Source organism: Phalacrocorax aristotelis, chromosome 10 (assembly GCF_949628215.1).
Source record: "Phalacrocorax aristotelis chromosome 10, bGulAri2.1, whole genome shotgun sequence".
Classification (NCBI taxonomy): Eukaryota; Metazoa; Chordata; class Aves; order Suliformes; family Phalacrocoracidae; genus Phalacrocorax; species Phalacrocorax aristotelis.
In genome coordinates this window covers 3,099,967-3,113,237 of record NC_134285.1, presented here as the reverse complement: position 1 = coordinate 3,113,237, position 13,271 = coordinate 3,099,967, and the positions used below count along the sequence as shown (strand labels likewise).

The window sequence follows — 13,271 nt, the reverse complement described above, 5'->3', positions numbered from 1 at the left end:
CGGTCCACTGCCTTGATTTGAACATGATATTGCAGTTACAGAGCAGAGGAATGGGATAGATAAGCAGCAGCAGAAACCCACTTTGTCTATTTACTCTGGTCCCTCTGTTTTTATAGAGCTGCCCTCCCACTTCCCTGTTGCAGGCAAAATGCAATCAGTTGCCAAAGCAGTCAGCTCCAGCCAGATCTCTGCTCCATGAGCTGTGCCTGGTGGCTGTCGGTCAGCTCATACCTTGTTTCCTCTGCTTCCCCTCTAGCGGGGCTGCTGTACTGTAACTGGAGCCCAGCTGCTGCATTGGTAAGGACAAATGCTTCATTTCCCTTGACGCAAGCTGGATTCAAGATGCAACCCTGAAACACTGTGGGGAGAAACAGGCCTCATCCTTGCAGGAACACCTCATAGCTTCTCCAAGACACCAAAAAATGGCCAGTGTGGCTGGAAAAAGGTGCCTGCTCTTCCTCAGAGGGGTTTGCTGGAATCACTCCATGAACTTACAACTTGTCTCAGGTTGCGTCTCTCCAGTGAGGTGGCTTGGCACGGGCTTCCAGTCAGATACTAGGCAGGAAAACACTGAATCCCAGTACATCCCTGTCTCCCCTCTTCATATACTCACTGTTCTTGACTGTTAAGTTGTCACTGTCCTACCCCAGCATAGCACACCCATTCATTTCTCCCCCTTGATTCTGTTCTCCTACTGCCTGTCCACATAAATTCTTACTTCTATCACCCTCCTTTTTATTTTCCAGCAACACGTGTACACACACACACACACACACACGTGTGCACACACACATATATATCACCCGTGACGCTTGCAGGCATTTGAGAGAGAGTTGTTAGCAATGGGAACCTACCAAGGACTTCTGATCGTAGCTCAAGGGGTCTAGCGAAGCATTACTTCCTCTCCTCGAGTCCACAAAAGTGTGCACTGAATCCATGTGTGGGGAACACTTCGGTGTGGGCATTGGTGTGGCAGCGGTGCGCATGATTATAGGAGGTGGCATGCTTCCCCTGCCCTCCAGGTGTCCGTTTGGGGTGACGGCGAGTGAGTACATCTTCATCTCTGGAGAGAAGGGGAGAGAGAATACGAGGTGAATGCTCAGTTACAGCTACAGAAATCACTCTTCAAAACGGACGTTGCTCCTTGGATCTTCTAGGAACTCTGCCAAATGGAGATGAAATATTGTGGGCAATACGATCACCTCCACCACTTTGAAAGGCATACAACAAATGTCACAACTTTTTAAGAGGCCTTCAGCCCTGCCTGGGCTTGGAACTCATTGCCCCCCAAAGGAAGCCTTTTTTGCTCACTATTTCTTGGGATTTAGAGGGTAGAGTTACAGTTTTGGGGGACTGGGAGAAAGTTTCCAGGGAAAGGGCATTGAGGACTGGCTAAATTCACTCTAGGAAGTTAGTCTCTTCTCCTTGTCGTACAGTCTTGCACGGAGATTTTGATGCAGTTCTGATGTGCTCTAAGTTCCTTCATAGGGAAGGCACTAAGCAAATATTTGTCATTGTCTTCAGTCATATATTCAGGGGACAAGAAATTGAAGTTGGTTTTATACTTCCACCTGTCTAGAAGGGTAAACCTCCTGTAACGGAGAAACCCAATGGCACATCTCTGTGGTAACTGCAAAAAGCATCTGTTTTAGCTGTGTGGCAAGTACAGACTGCAAAAACCGCACTCACACTGAAGGCAAACCAGACATAACACCTCCAGCCCTATGGGGTGCTGTAATACTCAAAACCAAAAGCCTAATTTCAAACACAAAACTAAAGTTGAACTAGCTCCTGTTTTATTGGGCTTAGCAGGTTTTGGTTTAATAACTGCAGAATCAGTCTTAAGGAGGGGGAAGGATGGGAGCATCCGTGACCAGCAGGAAAGAAGTGTAAGTCTGCAGTGAGAAATCCAAGCGAGTGCATTATGCATTACCCCTGCTATTTTCCTTCCACTGGATGCTTTTGTAATGCAGTGTGCTTCTATTGTGTCATCTGTTTAGTTGCTGGCTAGTGCACAAATACCTGATCTGGAGCACAGAAGTCTGTGGGAACACTGCCATTCATTTTGAGGGGTGGAAGATCCAGCTCAAAATTTGCTAATCTGCAATACACGCTCCTCTTGCCAGTGTATCTGTTTACAGACCAACAGCGTTGTAATAGAATTGTTAATGTCCTTATGCTGTTTAGTCACCACTTGGCACCTCTGAGGCTTATGGAGACACACAATTGCTCATGGATTTTGACTGATGGAAAGTTCAGCCCTGTTTTCTATTCCTGTATTAACTGAGAAGAAGTTACAATATTTCTTTCCCTTAGAACTCTCTTAATACTTGAAGCTGCTCCGCACAGAGTTGGTGCAAAGCTGGCGTGGAGTTGGTGCTGTGGGTTCCCTGCCAACTATTTCCAATGGACATTCATTTGATTATATGGTGTTTGGAATTTGTTGCTTCATCGGCAGACTGAGCAGCTCCATCACCTTGCTGTGATCCAGCTCTGTCTCAGCTTCCCCAACAAATTACTTCTGCCCTTTCCTCAGCTGAATTCCATCTGCTCACCACAGTCAATATAATTTCCTTAGCTGAAATGAACCCTGGTTTAGAAGCATTTAAAGTAATGCTAACAAGAGCCAAAGCCGAGAATCAAAGTACAGAGGAACTAAACTGGCTCCTGTTTACCATCATGCTATTCACTCTGTTAAAATACGTGACCCCTTCCTGTCCCCTATCTGGTTGCAAACTCTACAGAGTGAAGGCTGTCACCTACTATTCCATGTTTATAGTACACTAGTACAATGTGGCCTTACCTCAAATCAATTGCCAGGCCCTCCTGTAACACAAATGAACAGCAACATTTCCATCAATCAAACCTCACCTAAATGCATTTGTGTGAGAAACCAAAAAGAACAGATAAGAACATGATTGATTTGAAAAGCTGCTGAGAAGTAGTGTGAAAATACTGCTGTCGGCAAACCGTTCTGTGGTAATGATACAGAAGAAATGATGAGACATATCTAAATATACTAGTAGAGTTTAAATTAGAAAAACATCTGTTTAAAGGAAATATCAATGCTCATTTAGCTTTCCCAATGCTTTTTGCATAGCTGCTCTGCTATCAGATTAATTGCCAAATAAAATGGATTCTTCCACTTTCCCATGTAAGTTTCTATGAAAAGATAACCGTGGAAGCAGAGTCGTAGGGCTCAAATTCCCAGGAAAATGTAGAGACAAAATCCTACCTGTTGCTCGGAGGTCTTTTAACTTCTCAAAATCATCATCGAAGTTGGCAGATGTCTTGTCCTCATCTGTGTCTGACCTATTGGCATCACCCTGCAGAGAGGAGAAGGATAATTATCAGACCCGATTCATTTAAACTTTAGCACAAAGGCCTTTTGGATTACTTAGCAGCTCAGAGATACCTCAGCTCCCCATGGTTAGTTTAAGTGTGGCCTCAAGAATTATGAGGGCAGAATGCCAAACTCCCCCTGACACTGCCCTGGGGAATGACCCCGGGTAAGTCCCTCTTCCTTCTTTCGATTCATCTCATACTTGGATAGAAAGGATGATGTTGTGCTTGTGACTACTGCTCCTGCCGCGTCGTTGTGTTTCCTACGCTGCGCCCGGCCTCACTGAACAGCGTATCCCGGGGGAGAACGTGGAAGGGCAGCTGTAATCAGAGGAGCGACTAAGAAAAATCGGCATTGTGGGGTTCCATAGTTGCACTTTCCATGATCCCAGCTGAAAGCACTTAGGTTTTAAGGTCACAGGATGTCAAATGCTTTTTCTTTATTTGACAGCACTGAAAATTTGACTTAAATATGAAAACCCAACTCTGATCTGCTTTCTTCATGCTGCCTGGTGATGGAGATTGTATTGGGAAATCTCTTGGCAACACTGAAGCTGAGGCAGAAGGGAATGAGGCCAGCTTGCCTGGCAGCACAGCATCATCTCAGGACAGAGAATGGCCAACCACCCTCATATTGGCTTTCTCCTGGAAGTCCAGTTATTTTTCCCTTTCATACACGTTTGCCTCTGCTATCAAAAATGGTCAGCCTAAATAATGTACAAGTCTGGGACAGAAGAGCTATTATCAGGTTCTCTTCTGCTAGGGGAGGTCTGCAGAGAGGAGAGAATCCAGCAGGCTGTCGGCACGACACTGGCTTGATCCATCAAGACTGCAGAAAAGCTGTGCAAATTGATAGCAAATGGTTGGATTAAAGCAGCTGATCCCAGAAAAAGGAGCGCAGTTCCTTAACTGATGCCTGAACAAATCACCACGGCTGCTACAGACATGGTGCTGAAGTGGCAGTGAACTTAATTTCATCTGTGATGTATTGCTAACTGGTGTAGCCAAACAGACAGGATGACTGAAAGGTTTAAGCTCCCTTATTCATCTTCTCCATTTTGGAGCAGAAGCACTACTGCAGAGTAGATGAAAGATCTGCATAATTTTGGAAGGTTTGTCTGCTTTTCCAGAGCAGCTCTGGGGTAGATTTCAAAATGACATGGGAACAATGTAAGCACAAATATGCAATTATGGTCCTGTTTGAAGCCTGGCTGCTTGTTGTCCTAAGCACAAATGTACTAAAAATGGCTTTGTGGCCATTTAAGCCTATTCTCTTGTAGGGATACTCCTGCCAAACTTACTCCACAGGCACACCGGAACCTGAGATCAAGCTGAGACTGTGTACTGTGATTCACAGCACAATTTTTAGTGTCCCTGCTGAAATGCTGCTGATGGTTCAGAGCTTAGAGCAGCCCTAACGTGCACCCTCTTAGCTGCACAAGTCTCCCAGGAGTCACTCTCCATCTAAGTAAAATAAACACCTGAGCAAAGGGAGGAGGAGTGTACTTCAGCATCTCGTATAACTAAAAGCATTACCCCGTAAGAGGTCAAAACAAGAATTTCTGCCATTTCCCAACATACCGACAGAACCAGGGGTGACAAAAGGAAACCCAGCTCCACTAACACTTCTTCCTGGGAGTTGTCCAAGGAGACTATAAACAGCTTTGGTTTACAAGCAGAGCTAAGTTATGCATTTATAAGTGCAAGACTTGAATCAAGCCCCGGTAGCTGAAATACAGCCCGGAGAAGAATTTTCTGTAACACAGCTAATACCTTACTGTGAGACAACTGACAAGCCCATAGGCTTAATGTCAGGATTTATAATAAATGGAAGCGGAGAGCAAAATGTGCCCTGCAAATGTCATGCCTGTGGTTGCTGGCTTTTTCTGAGGCAGCACTGAGTGCATAACACAAGCTTTGAAAACCACTCCTCAGACACATTTAAATCATGGTCCATAACAGCTCCAAAAGGAGTCATTAAGCCTGAGCAAGAAAACGACAGCCATTCGGCTAGGTCTGTAATCATGCACTCAGAGAGTACTGCAGGAGGTTGCCCATTTCTGCCTTCACATTAGCGGGTGATTCAATCTCCAATAGGGCAGGTAAGGGATGGGATCCGTACCGTACAAAGATACCTACAAGCTGCCACGTTGCTGAGCGGAGAAAACTTTCTTCTGCCTTAAAGCAATCAGGAACAAAGGATGCAAACTGCTGTGCAAGGGCTCTCTGTGCCTAATTGCAAGATTGCTTGAGCAGGAGCAGTTTCCAGTCAGCCGGGTCACATATGCTGGCTATTGGCTGTTTGGGTTTCCCTGGCATGTCCTCTTTTTTCCACCCAGATTTGCTGGTTGGTGGAACCTGAGGATACCTGACACGTCTGGCCACTGAAACCCCGAGATACCATATGGCCACCTGTATTGGTTGTTTCTGCATTCAGTTCTGGAAAAGCTACTACTTTAGCACAGACGTTAGTGTGCTACGGCCTGTGTTGTTTTCTATCAGAACTGACATCCAGCACAACCACTCTGAATACAGCTACAGCTCTCCTAGAGGAAAACTCCTTCTGGGTTGGAAGACAGCAGCTATTGCAGTTCTTGTAAAAATACTGGTGATTCCTTTGCTCCTTTGCTTTGGTCTTATTAGGTCAGTGGCTAAAATGTCCACCTCCATCTGCAACAGGCTGCATCTAGAGCAGGAATATGGCAAAGGTGTTCTAGTATCCAGGGCAAAGCCAGGAGATGCTGAGATCAGTGACACTGAGAAAACTACAGGAATTTGCAAATAAACAGTGTCAGCATGAGCTCTAGTCACTGACGCATGCAGTATAGGCTTGTTCTTGGAAAAAGACCTTCTTGCTCTTCATGGTCGGCTGTGCTGGCTCTTCAGGGCATGGACCATGTTGTGCAAGACATTAAAATGCCCGCTAATGCAGTGCAGAGCTGTTCATTTTGAAGGCGATGAGCTAGACTACTTGTGCCTTCTGCGCGTGTGTAGGTGGCACTTGCCACTCTGACCATCCATGAAATGGCCCTGAGAGATCAGGGTTGGTTTTTTGCAAACTAGGACTTGGCTCCTGTTGTTTCAATTAATTTTCCTCTGCTAGTGCTACGAGCAAGCTAGGAGGGAAGTTTTAATAATGAATCTACGCAGACATCCTTGAAAGACATAAATGTGGCTGTGCTGGCTTGAGAGATTGAAATTTTTGGTCCATGAATATTTCAATTATATTCCATGGTCAGCGAAGGTTCATCTAAGTGTGATCGAAACATGGTAAATGAGAGCACGATACCATTTCTGGGGAAAAAACGAAAAGTGAAAAAAAACCTTACAGAAATAATTTCTTTCTCCTCTTTCCCTTGGGAGCTAAGGCAGTGAAAACTGAAGCCATTTCCTCATTTTCTTTCTGAGTCTGTGTGTCTCTGAAGCCAATCCAGCACTAAACAAACTCTCCCTTCTTGATGGTTGCAGAAATAAAAAAGTAATAATTAAAAAATCCCAAAGCACGACGTAAGCCCTTTTGATGCCACTATTCTTAGCTTTAACTGGGACTAGATGATTTTTGGTAAGTCTCAAAATAATTTCCATTTGCCCTAGGACTTTGAAAAAAGTAATTTTTTCCTGGATAACATATCCATGCACATACATAGTTATATTTACAACCGAAATAGATCATCCTCACTTAAAATCTCCCCAAATGGACTGGCTGTGATCTGAAGAAAGAGCAAGGTAGGGCAGGGAATGGCTGGTTTTACTCTCTCAGGATGCTGAAAGCATATCTGGTGTGGACCTGCCAGTGGGGAGGAAAACTTAAGAGGTTGCAGGGGCCCCCCACTCACACCAGTACTATACCCCTTACACCACTCACACCAGTGTGGCCTACTGCTCTGGATCATGTGGCACAGGACTGCCTGCACAGCTGCTAAGCCTCCTCCCTAGTTCAGATCAGGACATGACATATCACTTTTGACTTAGAAATAAAATAACTTCTTTAATCCTTTCCATGTGAGATGAGATGAGATGCCTGCAGTTCATCATAAATTCCCTGCTCATTGACCTGACACACACATTATTTTCAGGTGTAGGTAAAAATCTCTTTAGCATTTATATGCCCTACATTATCCTAAGTATTTCAAAATTTAATGTTTGTAACCTTGCAACACAACTTTTGAACAGCTGTGCTACCAGCTTCAAGTAACACATAAGGGACAGAGTCAAAAGGAAGGGCCTGGACTGAGAGCCAGTGCACATCCTACCTGGTCCCCACGACTACCACTAGCTAGATACATTGAAGGCCTGAGGCCCACCATAAAGAAACACCAAGCACAGGGCATATGGGAGATTTGGCGAGTTCAATTAATCCTAAATTATTTCCTCTAGGTCACACAACAGACCCTGTAGCAGAGCTAGCTAAGTGTTCGTCTCCCAAGCCCCATGCCAAGTCCAGCAGGCCTTATTCACAAAGATAGATTTACAAGAGCTTCGCATGCCCAACCCAGCTCATCCAACCCTTCAGTTTAAATTTAGGGCTGCTTGCATGGCTAGGTGTTAGCACTCAGATGTGATTCATCCCTACACTCTTGCCTACACGTGCTTCTCAGTTTTCTCCCTCTGCTCAGGTCTCTTACCTCTGCCTGGAAGCCTTCTACCAGAATGGCAACAAGAAGGTTGAAGAGCACATAATTGCCGAAGGTCATCAGGGCCACAAAGTAGAGTGCTGCCCATGAGGATGTAGATGCCATCCCATTGTACAGGACCACGTTCCAGTCCTCTTGAGTGAGGATCTGCAGAGAGGTGAAGGGGAAGACTCTCTAATTAGTCCACTCCTCTCATGCACAGCAGCTCCGTTCAAATACTGATTCATCCACTTATTCCTCTCCCTTTGACCTTTTCTGAGCGTAATCATTAGCAGGTCTCATGAGATGAGACAGCAAACCATTCCTTTATTTAGGTTTTTGCATGTGAGAGCTCTCTCCTGGCCAAACCTCCCCTCTCTGCAGGAAGATTTAGTGCACTGCTGCCCACAGAGATGACTAGTTCAGATCCTATGGTAACATGAAGGATGCACTGGTAGGAGTCCCATTATTTGGTGGCGTAATGCCTCCTTTGGTAACCATCAGAAAATAACAGACCTGAGGCCAGAGCTGTTTTCTCCTTTCGGGCTGCTCTTTATAAGGCATCCGGAGTTGAAGGAAAGGGTAGGGGACATGATATTTGGTGAGATAAATGACATTGGGTGGCTCAGAAAACTCAGGGAAATGAAGTGGTTTCCATTACTTAAAAGCATGGACAAGCCAGGCAAAAAAATACACATCTTTGCAAAGCCTTGCTCCAAGGCACCTTCCTCAGGGATTCCCACTCTCCTAGCTTTCCTGGAGCTCAAAAATCTTGGGGCCTAAGAAAAATGGATGGCAGATTCATGCTGCACATTAATTCCTGCTTCCAATGAAAATAGCCTCTATCCCTCCTGAAAACAAGGTAGCTTTGGGGATAGGAATGCAGTCAGCTGCACTGAGTCATGCCACTCATTAAACTTCATGGGATGTAGGACTGAGCCCTTGTGCTCTGTGCCAACTCTATTTCCCGAGGGATGTTAGAATGAATGCAGAAATCTGTATTTACGTTGGTAAAAGAAAAATGTGAACCTGTGAGAGTACTGCTGATTTGTCCTTGCTCCTTTGTAAGAAGGAAAACTTGGCAAGAAGTTATATTCACAGTGAAGACTCTGGACTGGTTTCTACCTTGAAAGATACTGTGGTGAACACCTACTCTGCATCTAGAAATTTAGCTTAACATTGTTTACTTCGTGCTCCACTTGCTGCTCTCGGGCTCTAAAGATTGAGCTTTTAAACAGAAAAGGCTAATCTTTATATTTAGAAAGTCCTAGAAATAGCAGCTTATTGCTCCATTGTGGAATATGCCAGTAATTTCAAGCAGATAACAGCTCTCGTCTGCAGAGGAAACACAACTTTATATGTAAAAGTTGTCAATGGTTTGTGACAGTACTTTTCACTCCCAGTTAAAAGAAATTGTTTGCAAAGTGCATTTTTGGGGCAGTGAAGGCAAATAAGGAGACAGAGGTCTACAGAACAGGAGCAGAATGGACAGTTGACTGTGGGTCTTGATCTTACCCACTACATGAAAGGAAAATTAAGGGTGGATTTCCAGGCCTTCTTAGGCTTTACTTTTACTGACAACAGATATGCACAGTGATGATTTTGGGTAGACTGCTTCTCTATCAGGGCTTATAAAGACCACCTAACTCAGAAACACAATCACTTTGCCCGAATAACTCTACAGTGCCATTTCAGTCCAAATTTGACACCTACTGGAATGGGTTAGTTTTAAAAGTGAAATAACTTGTCCAGGTGGTCTACCTTAAAACTTTCCAGAGGATCCAGAGCTTACCTGAAATACGGTCACAATGGCCCAAAGTAAGGAATCAAAATTCTTTCTATCTGGAACTGTGTCTCCCGTATCAGTTTTCAGGCTGAACTTGCATCCAAAAAGATGCATGCCGAGAATGCTAGAGTGGGAAAAAAGGGAGATGGAAGAACCACATTATTGTGTGAAATATGGTTGCAGGGAGAACTGCAGTGATTTTTCAGACACTTCCCCCCAACAGTGTTTTGTATGCCTGGGATATTTCCCAGGAAGAAGGGCTCTGCTCTACCACTGACACAATCACTGATCAAACGCTGCCAATTGGTTCTTCTGTGTCACATTTCATTACAATTGTCTACACTGAAGTCAAAATCAGGGATCTCCTTTGTCTAGAAAATGGCAAACCATGTTGCCAGCTTCCTGATCCAACTGGTTTCTAAGAACAGGAGCCTGAGGTGCATTATAGGGGCAAACAGAAGTCTTGGTGTCTGTACAGCCTCCATCTCAAATATAACACTGGTAGAGCCCAGTTACTGACAGCTTCCTGAGACACAGCTAAACGAGCCTCCCAGGAACCCCAGAGCAATTGTTGCCTGCTTGTGTACTTCATTCATCTACAGAATTACAGTACTACATGAAAAACTGAGAGTGAAAAGAGGTAAATAGTCTGTTGAGTGTCTGCTTGTCAGCCTATTGTGAGCAATTCGACCACGCAGGCAGCCTAGCAAAGGCAGTGTATCATTGTTCTAATCTACATATTACTTAGGCTGAACAATTAATCGAAGAGCAGCAGCCGCTGGTACCTGAAGATAAAGATGAAGAGCATGAGCAACATGCAAAAGGTGGCTACATTGTCCATTGTCTTCATCAGGACCACGAGCTGGCGACGGAGGGCGGGCATGAAACGCACCAGTTTCAGCACCCGAAGCAGCCGAAAAGTTCGTAGCACAGAGAGGCCTCCATCTGACTGGCCGATGATCTCCCAGACGCTGCAGGAACACCAGGAGAACAACTATAAACAGCAGTACTGTACTGTGAAAGCCCTGGTTTCTTACAGGATATCACACCATTTAAGACCTAAAGGGGTAATTTATTTGCCTGCTACTTTCTTGCTTCTGAAAAATACCTTCACTTCCCAGTTGTGCAGACACACAACCTATATCCTGTATAGCTGGTTTCTTGGTTCTTTAATTCCCTTGCTTTCTGTGGCTCTTCACACCACAGCATGTCTCCTGCTAGTCTGTATCACTACAGTCACCAACCTAGCCACAAAATGTGGATCACAACTGTGTACCAAGCTAATATCCAGAAAAATTTACATTTGTTGGGGTGGGTTGGTTTGATCAGGCCACAGCACGGCCTGTGCTCTGGGCCCCTATTGCTCTTCACTCCTCTGAATCAAACAGATGGGCCAACTGAAGCCAAGGGCGCTATCCTGGTTTACACCTTCTGTGTGTCCCTTGACTTCTATGGCCCCAAATTACTGATCAAGGGATGAACAGCACTGCTAGAAAGAATCCCAGCAGAGAAGTGCTGCACAAGCTTCTCACCCACATGCTGTGACATCCTCAGTTTAGGCTGGGATAGCATTCCCCTGGGAGAGGACAGCAGAACGGTGCCCTCTTTTACCCTCCTGCTTGCCCAGTTCTGGCCTGAGTTATGTGTTAATTTGGGAGAGGGCACGCTGCTGGGATATGGACGCTCACAGTACTCCTTTCCCAGGACCAGCCATTCTTCACTTCAGTGGAAAATTGACCACAGTGCCAGATGTGTGGTGTAAATAGACTTTGTTCTCCATCTGCCAGGTCCATTTACTTTGGACAGCCCTTCTAATGACGGGAATCTAAAAGGCCGGCATAATTATAGCACACCATAGCCAGCGAGCCCTGGATTAACACGTGCCACGTTGTTCCTGTTCCCCGTTCCACTCCCAAGCTGGTCTGAGCCCTCGGCAGAAAAGCCACAGTGGAGAAAGAACTGGCAGTGACCTGATGACAACTATGATCCCATCAAAGATGTTGTAGGGGTTCTTGATGTAGCCGAAGAGGCCAAAGGCAAGGAGTTTCAGGAGCATCTCCAGCGCAAACATGCTTGTGAAGACGATGTTACTGATCTCCAAGGCGTTGGTCAACTCGTCCGGCTATGGGGCAAGAAAGCAACATGGTCAAACAGAGGCACAGAGGAAATGGCTAAAGGCTGGTATGTTCCTCCCACTCCGGGATTTGTGCTAATGATGGACAAATGGTACATCTTCCCACGTTCCTTCCGGAGAGCCATGATAAGTGTCTGAGGGGAACAGCAGACAAGCCTCATGGACAGACCCTGTGACTCTTACTAGAAACACAGAATCCCAGCCTGTTTCTGGAGCAGAACAACTGTGCCCAATACGTGGGCCCAAAAAACTAAAGCAATGCAAAGGAGGGGGCTTGTTCACTGTTGCAAGATAAAGTTATCCAGGTGAATGGCTAGTATGGCTTGTAAGGCTTCTATCTGGACTTGTCTTGGTCAGGCTGTTTTTGTTGCTCTAACCCCAGCCGAGCTTTATGGATACAGCTACATCCAAAGCAGGACCACTATCAATAAAACATAGCTCTATTCATACACAAACAAACTACTTTTTTATTTGCAGATATCTCTTAAGAGAATTAGGAAAGCAAATACCAGCGAAAGTCAGTAGGATCAATAGTTTACCTCCCTTGAGACATTTATCTCCCTTTGGAAATTGTCCCAAAAAAACCCAAGATGACTTTTCCTTCCGGAGTCCTGGTTAGAAATGTACAGCAGACTGTGTTAAAATGACAGCGCTATGGCCCTGAGTCAGGATTCCCTCCAGGATCAGTGTGGGTTTCTCTGAGTGTAAAAGACTGCATGTAGCTTAAATCCAAGAACTGATTTTTCCATTCCCCTCCTCCAAATTACCTTGGGCTACAATCCTGCTTTTCAGACAGAGCCTTAGATGTTCCTTTCCTGGGAAGCACAGCGATGTCTGCCCAGCACCCAGGCTCCAAAACGTGGCACAGCAGGGACAGATGCAAAAGGTGGCATGGGGGTTTGCTCACTTACTCGGAGCTACTCCGGCAAACAGCACTGGGCTCTGCAATGCGCATTTCTAATGCTCAAGGCCTGCTCCTTTGCAACAGAAAATGTGTCTTTTTCGTTTCCTCCGTGTAATAGTATTGTCAAGAAAAAGGTGTTGTTTTCATATCTGACTCATCTCCCGACTGCTAATAGCTTCCTTTATTCCCCGTCCATCATTAGACACTATGTTAAAAGCTGGCAGTTTCTTGGGGGTGTTGCTGCATTATTTGAGGCTCTGAAGGGAGACGACCACCGTAACACTATAGCATAGCCCCATTTAACTCCACACACTGCACACCGAATCCTTGGCAATTGAAAGAGAGGGTGAAAGAGTTAACTCGAATGCAGGAAGAGCCCACACATCGCCTACTGTAGGCAGCGACAGCCTGTGGGCTGCTAATGAACCATCGTTCATAGGCTAAATTACTTTATGCAATAGACTGTCTTTTGCTCAACCATTTATCCGGGAG

General features: G+C 45.2%; 1 protein-coding gene across 3 annotated transcripts in view; it reads right to left on the bottom strand.

The window, feature by feature from the left end:
- CACNA1H (calcium voltage-gated channel subunit alpha1 H) overlaps nucleotides 1-13,271 on the bottom strand; it is a 127,314-nt gene that overhangs the window by 43,356 nt on the left and 70,687 nt on the right. For all 3 annotated transcript variants that reach the window (XM_075104703.1, XM_075104704.1, XM_075104705.1), the window contains exons 9-14: nucleotides 11,712-11,863; nucleotides 10,527-10,712; nucleotides 9,748-9,865; nucleotides 7,968-8,123; nucleotides 3,236-3,326; nucleotides 855-1,063 (exon numbers count right to left, since the gene is read on the bottom strand). In XM_075104703.1, the coding sequence (XP_074960804.1) occupies nucleotides 855-1,063; nucleotides 3,236-3,326; nucleotides 7,968-8,123; nucleotides 9,748-9,865; nucleotides 10,527-10,712; nucleotides 11,712-11,863 (912 nt within the window). The remainder of the gene's footprint in view (nucleotides 1-854; nucleotides 1,064-3,235; nucleotides 3,327-7,967; nucleotides 8,124-9,747; nucleotides 9,866-10,526; nucleotides 10,713-11,711; nucleotides 11,864-13,271) is intronic.